Below are 17,682 nucleotides of genomic sequence, written 5' to 3'. Positions count from 1 at the left end.
TAGTGGAGCAGAAATGCAAGGGCAGAACCTTGGGACCACCCATCATTATTAGCAATGTCCTGGGTAATAAGAGATGGGTTCAGAGTAGAAATAGAGGGGTTATGTCAGAGAAGGGAAAAAACTCTTCATCTAAGACTGGTTTTGACCCTGTTCCCTGATTCAATTGCTATTGACACAGCACACTAAAGCTTAGTAGGCCAGAATCTTACTGTTTCTCCCAGAGGCCCTTATATAATTTCTAAGAACAAAGATCAGATAAAATGCAATTTGCAGAATAAGTGATGTCTGGCATATAATAAGTACTCAATTTAATTTAACAATCATGTATTGGAAACCTAATATGTGCCAGGCGTTGGACTAGATGCTAAGAATGATGGTGGACCACAAATATTGACTGACAGAGGCAGGAGTTCGCTTTTGAATATGAAATATATACCCCACATTCTCAAACTAACTAATTATACATAACCATCAACTAACAATGGCCACTTTCACAATTAAGACGAACCTAGTACTCAATAGTTTTCTCAGATCTGCCTTGACTTATTTTCATTTAACATTTAACAACAGCAGATAATGTTGACGTGAAAAGAGCACACTAAACATAGGATTGCTGTGAGGATTAAATGAAATAAGTGCCAAATCCCAGGCATTTAATATAATTGATCATTCTTATCTTTATTATAGACTGTAAGTTCCATGAAAACAGGCACTGAATTTTTTTTTTCTTTTTTTTTGAGATGGAGTCTCGCTCTGTCACCCAGGCTAGAGTGCAGTGGCATTATCTAGGCTCACTGCAACCTCTGCCTCCCAGGTTCAAGCAATTCTCCTGCCTCAGCCTCCTGAGTAGCTGGGATTACTAGTGTGCGCCACCACGCCCGGCTAATTTTTGTATTTTTAGTAGAGACTGGGTTTCACCATGTTGGTCAGGCTGGTCTCGAACTCTTGACCTCAAGTGATTCATCCACCTCGGCCTCCCAAAGTGCTGAGATTACAGGCTTGAGCCACCGCGCCCAGCCGAACAGGTAGTAAATTTTTACATGTATATGCAGCTTTTAGAGTAGTGCTTAGCACACAGTAGGCCTTCAGTTCACATTGATAGGCTGAATGAGTAATATGGATATTATTACTCCAATTTTTCAGATGAAATTAATACTCAGAGAGATTGAATAAGCTGCTCACTTTCTCAAAGCTAGTTGCTGTAAGAGTTAGGATAAATGACCTATTTCTTTTTTTTTTATCCTATGTACAGTCATTCCTAATAAATAACGTACTTCTAACTCCACTGTGCCCTAAGGGCTTCTCTAAAGCATGTAGCGTGACACTGAGCACACAGTAGTTCTTCAACAGTTGCCACTGTTGCTGTGTGTCACCCGTCAGCGGTGTGTTATTAGTTCATTACTGTCTTATGATAAACTTCTCCATTGGCTTGCAGGTACAGAGAGCAACTCTGCTGCTTCTCCTCCGGAGTGCGGCACCATCTTCCTGCTCTTCCTTCCATTTGCTCTGTTGGCTCCTACTCCCCTTCCACTGAAGTAACTGTAGCTTTCCCCAGGGCTTAGGCCCAGGCCCTGCTGAACCTCCATCTCTGTGTGTTTGTCTGAACGTCTGCAATCACTTCAACTCAAACTGCACCCACCAACGACATGACCCTTAGAAGCTGCCAAATCCTCGTTGCTGAATGGTTTCAGTACTGCTACTGCTGGAGAAAAAGAAGAAAAATTCACATCCTTCCCCCCAAAAAAGAAAGGAGGAAACATGGAACCAGGGAAATTCTGTAAGTAATGGTGAACTGTTTATTCAGGGCTCCAACTCTGCCCTTGCACATGTACCCTGCTGTGGCACAGTCTATAGTTTTGAACTTCGGATAGTACAGTGCTCAGCAAGCGAAGATATTACCTTCTGGTCTGAGAGCCTCCTGACCAGTCTTGTCAGATTGAAAGATACTGACTTGGCTCTATCAAGGTGGCTTCTGTCCTGTACTAGATGACTTTATATTATTGATATGTAAGCTTCTGAGAGACTTATTTAGACTTCAGTATTACTGACCATTAGATGCCAGTGATGTGTGGTGAAGTTGCTCATTATGTGAAGTCAGAGAATTTATGAGACACCCAAGTGTTCAGACCTACCTCCCAACCCCAGAGCCTGAGAAACGGGCCTCTAAAGTAAAGAACTTTGTGACTGTTGCTACTGCTGTATCATGGTCCCAGCATGACAGAGTTAAGCGTATAGATTTTGGATCTACTGTATAGAAATCTCAGTTTGTTTTGTGGCTCCAGAACTATATCTAGAGTGGTCTTAACGTTTCTGAGCCTCTTTCCAGACTAGTAAATTGAGATAAGGTTACCTGCCTCATGGTGTTGTTATAAAGTCAAAATGAGATAAAATATACGAATTGCTCATAGTGAGTGTTAAGAAATGGTGCTTATTATTATTGAAACAAGAGGACCTCTGAAAGAATGCAAGTCGATGCCTACTGGCTCTTCAGGTCGGTTGGCTGAGAAGAGCATGTGAGGTTATAAAGCCAAAGTCCAAAGGGAGCTGAATTCTCTCTGCCTGCACAGAGAGGTCAAGAATGTGGTGCAGTTGGTTAAGTTGTGAAAGTTCCACATGATTATACAGAATTTGCAGTCCTTTGTCAATTTTCCCATAATGATTAAGTCTTTCAAAATAAAAAAGACCTTATGCATATACTTGATAACAGCAAAAGAGACTGGGAAATTGGGGAAAGATGTAAATAATAGCCAATGACTACATATTTCAGATATTGTGCTAATTCCTTTACTTGTGTTTCCTCATCTAATTCCTTGTGTCTTCCATGACAGATCTAAGCATTCCATCCTTCCTGGCACCTGGGTCTTCCTGGCACTATGAATTGATAAATTATTACTCCTATCTTAGAAACAAAAGGAAATGATGGATCAGCGAGGCTAAGTAATTTGCCGAAAGTTACACGGCAAGTTGGTGGTACTGAAACCAACATTGTATGGCTCTGGCATCTTTCCTTCACATCTAGGAAAGGGAAGGCCAGGGGGCCTGTTTTTCCATCACACTGAGGAAGCCAAGAAAAGCAGTTCAGGAGAAGCCGGGCAAGTGCAGTGTTCCCAGAGACGTAACCAGAGAAAGATCTGTGAAGTTTCCTCACAGGGACTTTCTCTGGGTGGATTCTAGATTCTGGGAAGCCTTGGGCCTCCCAAGAAGTTTTTGGCAGCACCTGGTCCAGCCAAACTACATACTCAATACCCAGAAGAGAGAGAGAGGAGAAAATCAAGAATGGACAGTTTGTTGCCTGGTGGCCAGGGAAGGTCCCCATATTGAAATAATTCAAAGTAGACTTAACAGTGCAAAGACTTCTTTTTCATGTCAACAGTGCTGAGGTTAGCCAGAAATTAAAGCAGAGGAGGTTAGGAAGAGACAGGAGGTAGAGAGAGGAAGGAAGTGCTTTTCTCCCCACCACCGTCTTCTCTCTAGAAACATGTTTGAATAAATTGGAGACTTTCTCCAGTCATTGCTGCCTAATGGAGCTTTCCATTGACAGAAGGCTCAGGTGTGGGCTGGTTACACAGAGGATCTGAAATAACACTCAGGGGCCCTTTGCTTTTTGGTCCTACCTCCTTGGAGTCCTGAAGACTGAGGTGAGGCACAGGAAGAATTGGAAAAGATGCATGTCTATCCATACCACTCACTTCCTAGGAAAGAGTCAGCTCTGAGTGTACACAGCATGGGTCTTACATGGCTCCAATCCATGGCAGGGTGGTCTACTTGGCCCTCTTATTACCTGTCAGTATCTGGGAAAGCAGGCAATAGAATTAGCATCTATTCTGTAAGCTCCAGCACGGAGAAGACTTAAACTGATCTCTAGTTATCTTCAATAGATAGGATCCCGTAATAAGATTTCCGAAATCAGAGAAAGAGAGAAACAGAGAAGCCAGACTTTCCATTAGATACTTCAGAAACAAGAGGAACACACACAAAAAATAAGGATGGACTCTGATATTCAGTGCCCAGTGATGGCCTCTTCACTGAGGATTAGTAGCCCACTCGGCTGGGTGTGGTGGCTCACACTTGTAATCTTAGCACTTGGGGAGGCCGAGGAGTTCGAGACCAGCCTGGGCAACACAGTGAGACCTTGTTGCTATTTTTTAAAAAAAGAAAGAAGCAGAAAAGGATTAACAGCTCACTTAACTCGTGTACTATTTGATACATTATTTTCCAATATTATCAAATACAGGGACCTTGTTCTCATCTCTACTAATCTTTATATCTTCAAAGCCCTACCAATCAATTCCTTTAATACCTAGCTCAGAGGTGACATTCCTGGTGAATCCTGCCCTGCATACTTAATTAATCCTTCATTTGAGCTCTAGGTGCCTTTTAATAACCAAATTTTCTTATATGTCACGTAAAGATATTCTTAAATTATTAAGCCAATAAATTTAAATTTACTTAGAAAACACAACTTTGACAAAAAAAGAAAAATGCATCAGCTGTAATGCTACTACCCAGAGATAAACAGTTACCATGGTCATGTACATTTTCCCAGCCTTTCTGGTGTCAACTAAAGAAAAAAAAAATCAAGCTTGTAAAGAATGAAAGGTGGTTGTATTTAGAAGTCTTACTGAGGACTATAGACTGAGGCCTAGAGCCTGGGAACAGTCCTTCGAATAGGTTCTGTCAGACTGCTCTGAAATGGTGTTTTAGCTCACAGTTTATATATGAGTTGTGGAGGTTTAGTACGTGTAAAATCACATCAAACATGTGCAGAAGTTACATTACAGCAGAATCACATCAAAGTTTGGGTGTAAGAGTACAGCTGGTTATAGATTACAGAGGCATCATCACTAACCCCATCAGATGTTACCTTACGTGTAAGAAAAGGCAGGGAATAGGGTCATTTATCTTTTAAGGAACTTAGTGACTCAGGCAAGAGACATGATGGGGCCATGTGCTCTATCCTGCTTTGCCTTCAAAGCATATTTCCGGAGAGCTGCACGTCGTCACAGAGTTAGGCTTTGTGAAATTATGCTGGCATGCAGAAACGAGCAGACATGCCTCCTTACATTTGCTATGTTGTCTCACACTGGTTTTCTTTTTCTGTTTCGTCAAGCAACTTTTCTTCCATTTAGCAAAATATCATAAACATCTTTAGTGTGTATCTGTATCTATTTCTATCTCTATCAGTATTTCTGATACTTAGTAGTCCACAGCATTTTTACTAGCATTGTTACAGTACATATCATATTTTACTATAGTTAATTTTAAGTAGCTAGCATTTACATATGCTTACAATGTACTGGGTCATTCTAAGTACTTACATGCATCGATCCATTTAATCTTTGTAATCCTAGGTGGTTGGTCTAATTACTACTATCATTCAAATTTCACAGATGAAGGAATCTGAGGCATAAAGGCCTTAAGTAATTTTCCCACGATCACACAGCTAGAGACTTTAGAGCTGTTAGAGCTAGAATTTGTCCAGCTAGGCTGACTCCAGACTTTTAACCACTGTGCAATACAACTTTAACAGTCTTTAACTGAACACCTAATAATTGGCAGTTGCTTCAAATATCTTACCCTTTAACTCTGCAAGTTGCAAAGAGTGTGAGAATTTTGTGTGGAAGCCACATTTGCTTAATCCCCAAACCCACCCACCGCTATCACCACTATGCTGTCCTTGCTAATTAGCCAAGTATCTGTCTTTCCTCTCCTTTGCTTATTCCCGAGATCGTCAACTCCTTGAAGTCAGGAAATGTGTAGCTTTCTTCATTTTTATAACTCCGGCACCTGGCATAGTTTCTGGACTACAGTTACCATGTAATAAATGTTGGAAGAATAAAGGTCAGAAGGAGTTTGGTTTGACTGATAAAAACCAAGAAAAATATTTTTCATGAAGATATCAGATATCAAATTCTATTTAACACCGGTTTAAATAGAATTTGCAGACATGATCTGGAACTTTCTTTGTGGACTTGGCTCTCTGACACAAAACAAAACAAAAAATGTAAATGCAACTTTGGAAATCTCTAAACTCTTCTGAGGTCTGTGGCCAGGGGCACCAATGTAAGCCAGTTATGCTGCGGATTGCTGCAGTTCTCTAAAAGGAGGTGTGAATTTGGGCTAATTCTCACCAACTTCCTACCCTTGTGACCTTTGTTCTTCTCTACTTTCTACCCCACTGTGGCATGCTCTTTTTTGTAGGAGCTGATTTTATCTCAATGTTCTTTTTCAAAACTTCCTTTTGTCTGGTGGTTGATATTGTAGCAATTGGCAAATCACATCTGTTGCTTCACAGCAAGTCTGATGCTCTGCAGGTCACCTTGGACCACTATTTTTTTTTGAGATAGAGTTTCACTCTTGTCACCCAGGCTGGAATGCAATGGCACCATCTCGGCTCACTGCAACCTCTTTCTCCCAGGTTCAAGCGAATTCTCCTGCCTCAGCCTCCTGAGTAGCTGGGATTACAGGCGTCTGCCACCATGCCCAGCTAATTTTTTTGTATTTTTAGTAGAGACAGGGTTTCGCCATGTTGGCCAGGCTGGTCTCAAACTCCTGACCTCAGGTGATCTGCCTTCCTCGGTTTTCCAGAGTGTTGGGATTACAGGGGTGAGCCACCACGCCTGGCCTGGACCACTATTTATTGCCACATCCAGTTCCACAAAGTTTATGCCCAAAGAGGTCACATGTACATTTTGATAGCTAGTTTTTCTTATGCATGGTTGTGTCATAAAACCTTTCAGCTGAATGGGCTGCTCTGGTATTCTGGGTTTGGGATTTCTTTTAACAGTTTACTGCAGCAGCCATTCAATGTTATCTCCTACTCTGTAACCCTCCTCCTCATTTGAAATTCTCCTCTCTCTCACTGTTGACTTTGTAAACTCTACAGAAATAGGCAAACTTTGGTTTCAGAGGAGGGCTGTCCCTGGTGAGTAAAACTGGCACAGCTGAGTTTGATGAAACTGAAAGAAATACAGCACCAGTAACAAGGCTTCAGCATACAGCAACCTGTACTTGCTTGACTCTCACAGTCCCACGGGAGACATACAGAGTGGGTGGGAAATATCTGAGTTTGTCAGTTTGCTGGGGGTGGGGTTGAAAAAAATTAGGGGTACTTTCCGTGGCTCATAAAACACAAGGTTTCACAGGCAGGAAATTGCCAAGAAGTTTGCTTTATCTTCTTTCCTAATTGCAAACTAGAAGAGGTAGCTTTACAACATCTCAAAATCCCCCAAGTGATTAGAGCACTGTATAAGCAATTGTAAGTCTTCCAAACTGAGCCAGAGAATAATGGCTAATGTTTATTGAGCACTTAAAGGGTGCAGGCACTGTGGTAAGTGCATCACCTAATCTGGCTTATTGAAACCTCACGCCTACTCTGAATGATACTTGCATGGCCATCCTGGCTTTACAGGTGAGGAAACTAAGGTACAGAAAGAGTAAGCGACTCGCTCCCTCACATGTCATACTACTGTCAACTGATGGGCAGGAAATAAGACTAGGAAACTTTCTTCAGATCCTGTAACCTCATCACTGAGGTGAACACAGTTGGCTCTTATCGTTGGAGGACACACTGACAACATATTAATAACACTGAGGACAGCTGACAGTTCTCTGAAGCTTCCAAGGCCTCAGAGTTACTGTCGCTGAGTAGTACTAAAACAAGTATCACTTATTTATTCTACAAATGCTTGTTGAACACTTACTATCTGCTCTTCACTGGCAACTCACCACGCCAGTGCAGTTATTGGTAACTAATTTTTATTGAGTTAAATTTTTCACATGCTTTATTTCATTTAATCCTTGCACATATTTAAGGTAGGTGCTGTTATTGTCAGCTAAAGAATTGAGTTGTATGGAGGTTAAGTATTTGCCAAGCACTGTTATCTACGCTGCTGCCATAAGTGGTGAAGCCAGGGTTTGAACCCAGTTTGATATGACCCCAAAATTAATGTTTTAAAGACAAAGTAAAACTGTGGGTTATCCATAAGGCATGAAATTGGGGAAATGGAAATAGGGGAAGGTACATGGAAGAAATGTCTGAACTACTGTACACTATTTTAAAAATTTTCTCAATACATTCTTACAAATAGGCTAGAGAATCTCCTATTCAACATCTTCATTTGCCATTTTTGCAGCTCCTGATTTATAGACCAAACATTCTGTTACTGTAGCGTGAAGTGTACAAACCTTCTGCTTCTGCAGCTCACCAACCACAGAGCCCAGGACTCTCTGCAGCTGGCTATTTTTCTCTTCTTTCAATCTTCGGGGACTAAACTTAGGGCTTAATGAGATGACACGAATGCACTCAATTCTGCAGGTGATCCATGTCAGAGCTAATGCACATTCATGTAAATGAAGATGGTCCTGGGAATCCAGAGAAGCCAGATGATTAAATTAAATGTTCCACATGTTTCCTTAAGAAGGAGTTTACAGTGACAATAAGATTTCTGAACCATGACAAACCTTCTATAGAAGAAGTTTCCAACAGTTTAGATTTGGCCATGTTATTCTGAAGCAAGTTAAGTAGGTTTTGCCATTGGGATGCAAGGCCGTGGGGTTCACTTTGAACTTGACATGCCACCTTGTGGAAATTGGAGGCAATAAAAAATGTGGCCATTGAATACTACTCTATAATAATTATATGATACAGGCTAACATTTATTAAGGGCTTACCATGTGCTATGCACTATGTGGAATACCTTTTAAGTGTTTTTTTTCATTTATTTTTCAAAACAATCTTATGAGGTAGGTACTATTGTTGTCCCATTTTAAAGATGAGGAATATGTGGCTTAGAAAGGTAATTGCCTGAAGTCCAATGCATACAAGGCAAAACAGATGTGAGTAGAAGGGTTAGAGGGTTACCTCATTGGGGCTTTTTTTTTTTCTGCAGAATTCTCTTATGTGATCACTACTGTGTTCAAGTTCTCACCTTCTTCAAACTCACTCATGCACAGGTAAGGTTTTTTTGTTTTGTTTTGTTTTTGAGACGGGGGTCTTGATCTGTCACCCAGGCTACAGTACGGTGGTGTGATCATAGCTTACTGCAGCCTGAAACTCCTGGGCTCAAGTGATCGTCCTACTTCAGTCTCTTGAGTAGCTGAGACTATAGGTGCACACCACCACACCCAGCTAATTTTTAAATTTTTCGTAGAGACAGAGTCTCCTGATGTTTCCTGGACTGGTCTCAAACCCCTGGGCTCAAGTGATCCTTCTGTCTCCGCCTCCCAACATGCTAGGATTAGAGGTGTGAGCCACTTTGCCCAGCCACAGATAAGTTTTAAAGTCCAGATGACCCGGATCTTAAGCCTTGGCTTTCCCACTGTGCAACCCTGGGCTAGATACCTAACCTGAGTCTCATTTTCCTCACTTGCAAAACAGGGGAAATATTGACACATGTAACCATGCTTTGTTTCAGAAAGTTCTTAATACATAAGTGGTATAACAACTCTGAGGATAAATGAGATCTAAAATAAAGATTCACTGTATTAAATGCCTTTTATGTGCTGAGCACTGTTCTAATCTAAGCACTAGGCATTGAAAACTACAGTGGCCCTGGGATGGGATAAATTCTAAGGCAAAACAGTGGTTAAGACCCTGGACACTGGAGTTGGACTACCTGGCTCTTACAGTGACAAGTTACTTAATTTCTCTAAGCTTCCATTTCCATTTCTATATCTGTGTTGGTATCTACATTGTAAGATTCCTTGAGGATTAACAAATTAAAATATACTACACTGTTTAACGTAGTACCTAATACATAGTAAGCACTCTATGAGTATTAACATTGATTTATTGCTTCGTGATATACTTACTCACTAAATCACTTACACTAAAATCGTGAAGGCATACTTGACTGACACTTGGTAACTTTGAATACCATGTTTACTCAATTTTATCTCCCAAATATTTAAGTAGTTGTTTTCATTATCTCCTGCCATCATCTTAGTTATGACTGACATTTATAGTATTGATTACAGAACTAACTTGCCAAATGGGCTTCCTGACTCAAGCAATCCTCCCACCTCAGCCTCCCAAGTAGCTTGGACCACAGGCATGTGCCACCATGCCAGGCTAATTTTTGTATTTTTGGCAGAGACAGGGTCTCACTAGGTTGCCCAGGCTGGTCTCGAACTCCTGGGCTCAAGCAATCCGCCTGCCAACCTCCCAAAGTGCTGAGATTACAGGCGTGAGCCACTGCACATGGCCAGTATGATCATTTCTATTCTGGTCCAGGAAAATAACTCTAACTGGAATTTTTTTCACTTTATCTATTTCATATCAGTCGAGGTATTTCATATTAGGTCCCACTCAAAGATAGCATGATGCATTCTTTAAACGCATAGTTTTGCCAACTCAAGAGCAAAGGAAACCTTAGAGGCTTGATTCTAAATGCCCATTCTGGGAAAGTAGTATTTAGCATGAAGCAACCATAATTCATGCTGCCATTCAGACAGGAAGTGGTTAGATTAATCCTTCAGCAGATGTTTTCTGAAAGCTGAAATAACTTATCATGCATTACCACTCCTATATCTTGATCACAACTAGAAAGGGTAGGCCAGGGTCACATACATCTTCATCTTATTCCTTTCTTTAAAAAAAGTGTGATTAACAAGGTGATAAACTGAAGCAGTAACAGCTTCTATACAGAAACATGTTTTAAAATATTAGTTGTTGGCACCAGGCATCAAACAATGTTGGCAAGCTCTGAAAGCAAACAAAGAAATTACTTTTAACAAAAGCAACAATTTTTATTATCTTGCTTTATATTTAATGGATTAGAACTATAAAGATTCTTAACTTTGAAAGCAGAAATATAAGTTGGATAGTAGTTGCAGATCTTTAATACCATTTTCAATTTCATTTATGAGCTGCTACATTATAAATGAGATGCTCTAAAATAATAATCGCTTTTGTTGTTGTTATAGAACAATGAAAATTCCTGTTAGGAACACAAGTTGCTGTTTATATTTGCTTGTTCTCTTAAACAGTATGAGAAGAAGTAAGGTGGAGCTGTTGGGAAAGCCCATCGTGGACCTTTGGAGATTATCTTCTTGGTTCAGTCATCTCCACCACAGATTTTTAAGAGTGTGATTTCATAGTCTCCAGAAGTATCCGACTGCAAAGAACAAAATCAATGAAGAACAAATACAGTATAAATAATGGGAGACCATAAATGAATCAAATCCTATAGCACTAGGGGATTCACCTGGGTGTGAGACTCATGAGCTATACCATTTAGTAAAACGTACCTGCAATTCCATCATTCATTCATACCTGAGTGTAATTACATTCTGACCAGCATCTTCTTCACAGTAAGTAATATTTAGATTCTTCCTGATATACTGCAGTTAAATTTCAATTTGGGTTTAATAAAATAAGATTGCATCACTTACATAATATTGATTTCTATAAAAACTTCAAATTTTAGTTTTAATAATATTTATCGAACACTTGCTTATTCAAAAGGCTTAATGTGTATTAACTACTTTAACCCTTTTAAAAGCTCTCTGCAATAGGTACTATACGTATCTCCCATTTAACAGATAAGTAAAATGAGAAAAACAGGTTAGGAAACTTGCCCCAAATCTTATCGAGAATAAGTGACAAAAGCAGGATTTGAATCCCTGTATCCTGGCTCCTTAATACCCTGCTACACTGCCTAACTTAAGAAAGTGAAATGAACCACATTTTTAAAGAATATGTTTATCAGTTCCTTTTTCCAAGGCCAAACAAAAATAGACTGTTGTCCAGAAAAGATACTCCGTGAGGTTGAGGCTTAAAGGGCAAAGATACCAAGTTTGTAACGCAAAAGACTTCACAGGAGGTAAAACTTGGCTTTCAACCTGGATTGTGTAAGATGCTCACATTATTTTTATTTTATTTGAGGTAACCCAACCAGTGAGCTCTTCTTATCACTTAAGTTTCACATTTGAAATGGCTGTCACTGGGGTGAATATTAGAGTAAGTGGTAATATAAAGGAAGTCTCAGAGAAGGCTCATTTAGTGAAGAAGTTAAGCATTACTTTCATAGTAAGACACAATAGGCATTTATATATATTGCTCTGTTTTCTTTATTTCTTGTTCATTTGTCTGTTTCACAAAATATATGACAATATTCTTCGTTTTTATATAGATTTTAGTTCTTATGCTATTGGTTTTCCTGTCTTGCTCTGCAATAGCAGAGCTGACAAGTCAACAATGCTCCAGCTTTGTATTAAAAGAGCTCCTTCTAGACATCTCTGATCAGAGTTGTAAACAATTAGGCGTTCTACCAGTTAGTCAAGAGAATACATCCAAGTAGCTCAAAGTATATTTACACCACTAATGGCTTACTTGACCTCTCCACATGTCTTATGTGGCTCAAAGACATCTCAAACTCAATACATGTAAAACCAAACTCATAAACCTCCCCCTACTCCCCAAAAAGAAAAGGAAACAAACAAACAAACAAACAACCTAAAACCTGATCCTCTTGCAAGGAATGGCGCCACTGTCTGTTTTCCAAGGTAGGAACTTGAGTGTCATCCTTGCTATCTTCCTTTCCTCACATCAAGATATTATACCAAGTCCCTTAAGTTTCAACTCCTAAATATCTTTTGAGCCCTTCTTATTCTCCAGAATAAGAAGATCTTACAGGGATCTTTTCATGATCCTGATACTAACTCTTCAAGAGCTCATGCCCAGAACTCTTCAATGGCTTCCCCTTACTCTTAAGCTAAAGCCAAAATTCCTTAAACATTGCCAAAAAGGTCCTGCATGATCTGGCCCACACATCCTCATTTTTCATTATGCTTCCTCCACCACGAGGCCTTTCCATTCGTCATTTCTTTTATTAGAATGTTCTACTGGCTCCCTTACCTCCATACATTTTGCCTTATTAATATCTACTTATTTTCCAGATCTGAATCGTGACTTTCTCATAGAAGCCTTTCCTCTAAGTCAAGTCCTACTATTATAGGATCTTTTAGCACAATGTCACTTTCCTTTACATTTAACATAGTTGTAATTCCATAAGGGCAGAAAATGTCTTCCCCCACCCCACCTCCTTTGCTTATAATTGTAACCCTGAGCCTAGCACATAATATGCATTTGATAAATATTTTTAATTGAATGAATGAATTCGCTGATCTCAAAGCTCTCTTTCAACTGAACTCATCTTGCTACTTGGATTTTATTTCTCAATATTCCCCAAGGTAGACCCTCTAATCAAACAAATGCCTTATTACTTCTTTCCCTCTTGCTTCTTCCCATATCTGTTTCTACAGCATTTACTTAAGACCCTATTGATCTGGGGTCTTAAAGGTAAATGCTCCAGCAGAGCACCTGGCCCATAGGAGACACTCAACACATGCTTGTTGACCTGAAAGGCAGGCTCAAGACCCATTTCTCTAACCCCAAACTTCTTTTCTTCTCAATTCTGATAGTACTAGCTCTATATTCAACAATCTAGTATTTAATTGTCTGTTGTTTCAATTATTATCTTCTAATTGTTTCTTTATACCTACCTCAAGTCTCCACATAGATTATGAGTTGATTGTGAGTGGCTACTATATTTTCCCATAAAAAGCTTGGAATTGTGCTATTTATTAAATAAATACAGAATTTGTCGATGAAGGAAAACTACCAAAAAACATAATTTCATCTAAATTTTCCATAATATCTTCTTATAAAGTAGTAAGAGGTACACATTGGTTTTTCACCTCTGTTCTTCCTTGCCTTCTCCTTCCCACCAGTTACCCCCTGAGAAAGGTGTCAATGGACAAAGAAATGTCTAAACAATAGGTGGAAGGAAGAAAACAGGCAGGATGACAGGCTGAGATGATATGCAAAATGGAACTCTATCCCATGAATTTCAAAAACAACCATCTAAAAAGATCCTGTTCATCAATAGCAAAAATGTAATAAGATTACTTAATAATATATGTTAGGTGGTAGAAATAAAGAAATCTTGTACTATTTCAAACTGCAAACTGAAGTTTTCAGTGATGGATTTTTCTTTTCTATCAAACTACAAATAGTTTAAATGTTTTCTAATACAATAACCCTCAATTACCCAGACCACTGGGGAACGGAGAGCCACTGATTAATTTAATTTTCTGGTTTGCTGAGGGTGAACTGAAAGCCCTCTTTATGTCTCAACCTTGTTACTGACAATCTTTAGAAAACGTGTGAGTCTATTTTTCTGCCTTAGTAGCTACAATATGGTTAATGTTATTGAATCTTCCTCTGATGATTGAAACTATTGTGATGTGTCAGGACTGATTCAAATAGAATTGAGTGTGAGCAATTGATGCAATTTGTGCTAAGTCCCAGGCACAGTCTGAGAATCGCCTTTTTGAGTAAGTTCCTGATTTCAACTTATGCATGCATTCTCAGCATCTCTTTCTGTAAAAGTTTAGTGCAAAAACAAAAACTCTGATTAAAAAGAGAGAGAGAGAGATTTTAGTGAATGAATCTAGTTGACTGATTGATGTTCATTCATTCATTCATTCATTCATTCAAAGGCCATTTGTAAAGTCAGAGGCAGAAACCTTCCCAAGATAGCTGCAGAAAGACCCTGGCTAATATTTGTGCCTGTTCAAGGGTGGCTATTGTGGGTAGGGCCATAGTGAAGGTTGGACCAAAGACTCCAGCTGCTGGCAGGGACACTGGAATGTGGTCTAAGCCAGGTGTCCCCAGGGGACATCACTGGGTGTAAGCTCCCCCACAGAGGTAGGGCTCCAGCCTTGTAGGGGCTTGAGAGAGGGTGCTGCTACCCAGGATCAGGATGTGCATGGTGCATAATGATCCACAGCTTAGGGGGTCTAATCAGCATGGACTCCATTCCCAGTTTTAGACCCTCAGCGCTCAGAGCAAACACTCTGCTTGGCTGCTGCTTCCCTCTTCATCCTGGATCACCTTCTATGCCCCAAGTCTCAGCTTAGACCTTGGAGAGTTCACGTGGGTCCAATACTCTCTAGTGCTGATTTCCTCAAGACATTCAAGGGTAGATGGAGTAGCAAAGAGATAGAGAGGTCTGCATAGCCTGCAAGTCCTCTGCGAAGGCAGCCCTGACTCTATCTTTTCCCCTGGTCAGTGTGGCCTTGGAGGCGAGGACGGTGGATTGCTCCACTCACCAACCCCAGCTTCCACTTTGTTCCAGGGAACCAGCTTGGACTAACACTCTCTATCACTCATTTACTAGAGACTTTCATATGTGGTCTGGAGCATCAAGGTAGAAAAGTAAATCAATGGAAGGCTGCTGAGCAGGTGTGGGGCTAGCCCCTTAGTTCTCCACTAACTAGTTGCCATCTTCCTGTTGGGACTATGACTTTTGAACCATGAGCTTAAGGTACAGAAGCCTCTTGTACAATTTTTGTCAGCCTTACTGCCCTATTAATTCAAATAAGTTGTAATTTATTTGAAGTTTCTATGCATAATATATCAACTGAGATCTGAAAACAATGAAAATGGGTTTCATGCTTTAAAAGAGAAAGGAAGGAGCCCATTTTAGGAAGATTCTCATCCAGAATGAAAGAAACAGAAGGGACCAGATTTTTTAAAAACTAAAATACTGTAAAAGATTGATAAATTTAATTAAATAAGATGTGCAACCTCTGCTTGGAAAAAAATACTTTTGGCCAAGTCAAAGGACAAAGAACGGACTGGGAAAATATGACCAGACAAAAGGCTAATCTACCTTATGTGAAAAAGGTCTTAGAAACTGACCAAAAAGAACAAAAACCCAAAAGAATGTGGACAAAGAATGTAAAAAGACAGATCACAGAAAGAGAAATACAAATGTTATTTCAAACATGAAAATATATTCAGCCTCACTTATACTAAGAAAAATGTATATTACAACTACACTGAGATACAATTCCTCACCTATCAGATTATGAAAACCCAAAAGTTTACCTATAGTCCCAGCTACTTGGAGGCTAAGGCAAGAGGACTGCTTGAGCCCAGGAGTTCTAGGCTACAATGTATTATGATCGCACCTGTGAACAGCCACAGCACTTCAGCCTGGGCAACACAGCAAGACCCCATCTCTAAAAAATGTTTTAAAAACCTAAAAGTTTGAAAATACCCTCTGTGCCAAAGCTATGGAGAAAGAAGTTCTCATACATTCCTCATGGAATTGCAAAATGGAATTCAATTAGTAATATTTGTCAAAATTTAAAATGCATTTATATCTGTCTCAGCAATCCTACTTCTGAGAATTCATCCCAAAGATACACTCGTACCTGATGAAGTTGTGTATGCATTATACAACATTGTTTGTAATAGCAATAAACTGGAAGCCTCTGTTTGTTGTGGTGGGTACAAATATACAAACAATGGAATGATATACAGCTGTTAAATAAAATGAGAAAGTTTCCTATATACTGAAATGAAAAGCACTCTAAGCTGCAGAACCATGCTGTCTCATGTAAAATAGAGAGGAAATTTAAAATACGTATTTTTCTTTTCTTACATTGTCATAAAGACTGAAATAAATAAAAACAGTACAATATAAAAACAGGTAAACAACTTGCATATGTAATTCACAAAAGAAGAAAAATTAGTGGCTAGTACACCTAAAAAAATATTGAGTGTCTATTATATGCCTGGGATTTTAGAGCTGAAAATAAGGGATATTTTGCTGCTGCTATTTTAAGCTCAGACAACACATTTATGCATTGACAAGGAGAGAGAAATCTAAGTCATATATCTTTATATTTTAAGGCATATAAGAGTAAGGAGATGGGTAGAGAAGGGCAAAATATGTTTTGCTATTTTTAAAAGTAGACTTACTTTAATTGCTGAATATAGGGAATAGCCATAATGCTTCTTGAACTCTGTTCGAATGTCCAAAAGGTCAATTTCTGATCTGGACACCATTATTCGGTTCAGAGTAAACTCATCAGTTCCAATACCCTGTTAAGGAATGCAGGTGTTCACAATACAAATGTCACTGGTCACAAAGCGACATAGAGATCTATATTTATAAGAATCAGATAATGGTGTGCAAAATATTCAACTATAGTAATTCTTTTTCATTTATTATCAAACTCATCATTCATTATTCAAGAAATATTTGTTGAGCACCTACTCTGTGCCAGCATCATGCTAAATGCTGCAAAGCAGAGATGAGATACCCATGTTAAGCTTCCAATTTTGTAAAGAATACAGGCAAGAAAGTAAGCCATTGCAAAACAGTCTGACATGTTGAAAATATTGGGTACCATGGGAGCATACTTCAGGGGAGCCTAAGAAAGATTAGGGATTAGGAAAAGTCTGAGAAAGTGACATTTAAGCAAGGACTAAACAGTCAACAAGGGGAAGGAGTAGGTTCATGTAGGGAAGAGAGAAACTTCCTATAGAGGAAATAGCAGGCGTGAAGGTTTAGGGCAAGAAAGAATGCCACGTTCAAGGATACGTAAGTTAACAAAGAGGGATAAAAAGAAATGTGTCTGGAAAGGCCAGACCTTGTTAACCATGAAATGAAATTCTGACTTTATCCTAAGTGTGGAGAGCTCTTGTAATATTTTAAACATGAGAATATTGAGATCAGATCAAATTCGTGGTTTCAGAAAATCACTTTGACTGCAGCATGAGAAACAGATTGCAAGGTAGGAGTAGAAAGAAGATAAGGGAGTTAAGACTAGAGGCTTTGAGACTCATCTTGAGGAGACTGAGTAATTAAGTAAAGAGATGAT

At 39.4% G+C, this 17,682-nt stretch overlaps 1 protein-coding gene across 5 annotated transcripts in view; it reads right to left on the bottom strand.

Annotated features, from left to right (window-relative positions):
* Window positions 1-10,724: 10,724 nt before the first annotated feature.
* ANXA3 (annexin A3) overlaps window positions 10,725-17,682 on the bottom strand; it is a 59,146-nt gene continuing 52,188 nt past the window's right edge. For all 5 annotated transcript variants that reach the window (XM_004038872.5, XM_019026067.4, XM_055385134.2 and 2 more), the window contains 2 exons: window positions 16,778-16,900; window positions 10,725-11,117 (listed from right to left, as the gene is read on the bottom strand). In XM_004038872.5, the coding sequence (XP_004038920.1) occupies window positions 11,058-11,117; window positions 16,778-16,900 (183 nt within the window). In that variant the 3' untranslated portion in view covers window positions 10,725-11,057. The remainder of the gene's footprint in view (window positions 11,118-16,777; window positions 16,901-17,682) is intronic.

Source organism: Gorilla gorilla, chromosome 3 (assembly GCF_029281585.2).
Source record: "Gorilla gorilla gorilla isolate KB3781 chromosome 3, NHGRI_mGorGor1-v2.1_pri, whole genome shotgun sequence".
Lineage (NCBI taxonomy): Eukaryota > Metazoa > Chordata > Mammalia > Primates > Hominidae > Gorilla > Gorilla gorilla.
Note: the sequence above shows the minus strand (reverse complement) of the source record. Positions and strands in the feature narration are given on the sequence as shown.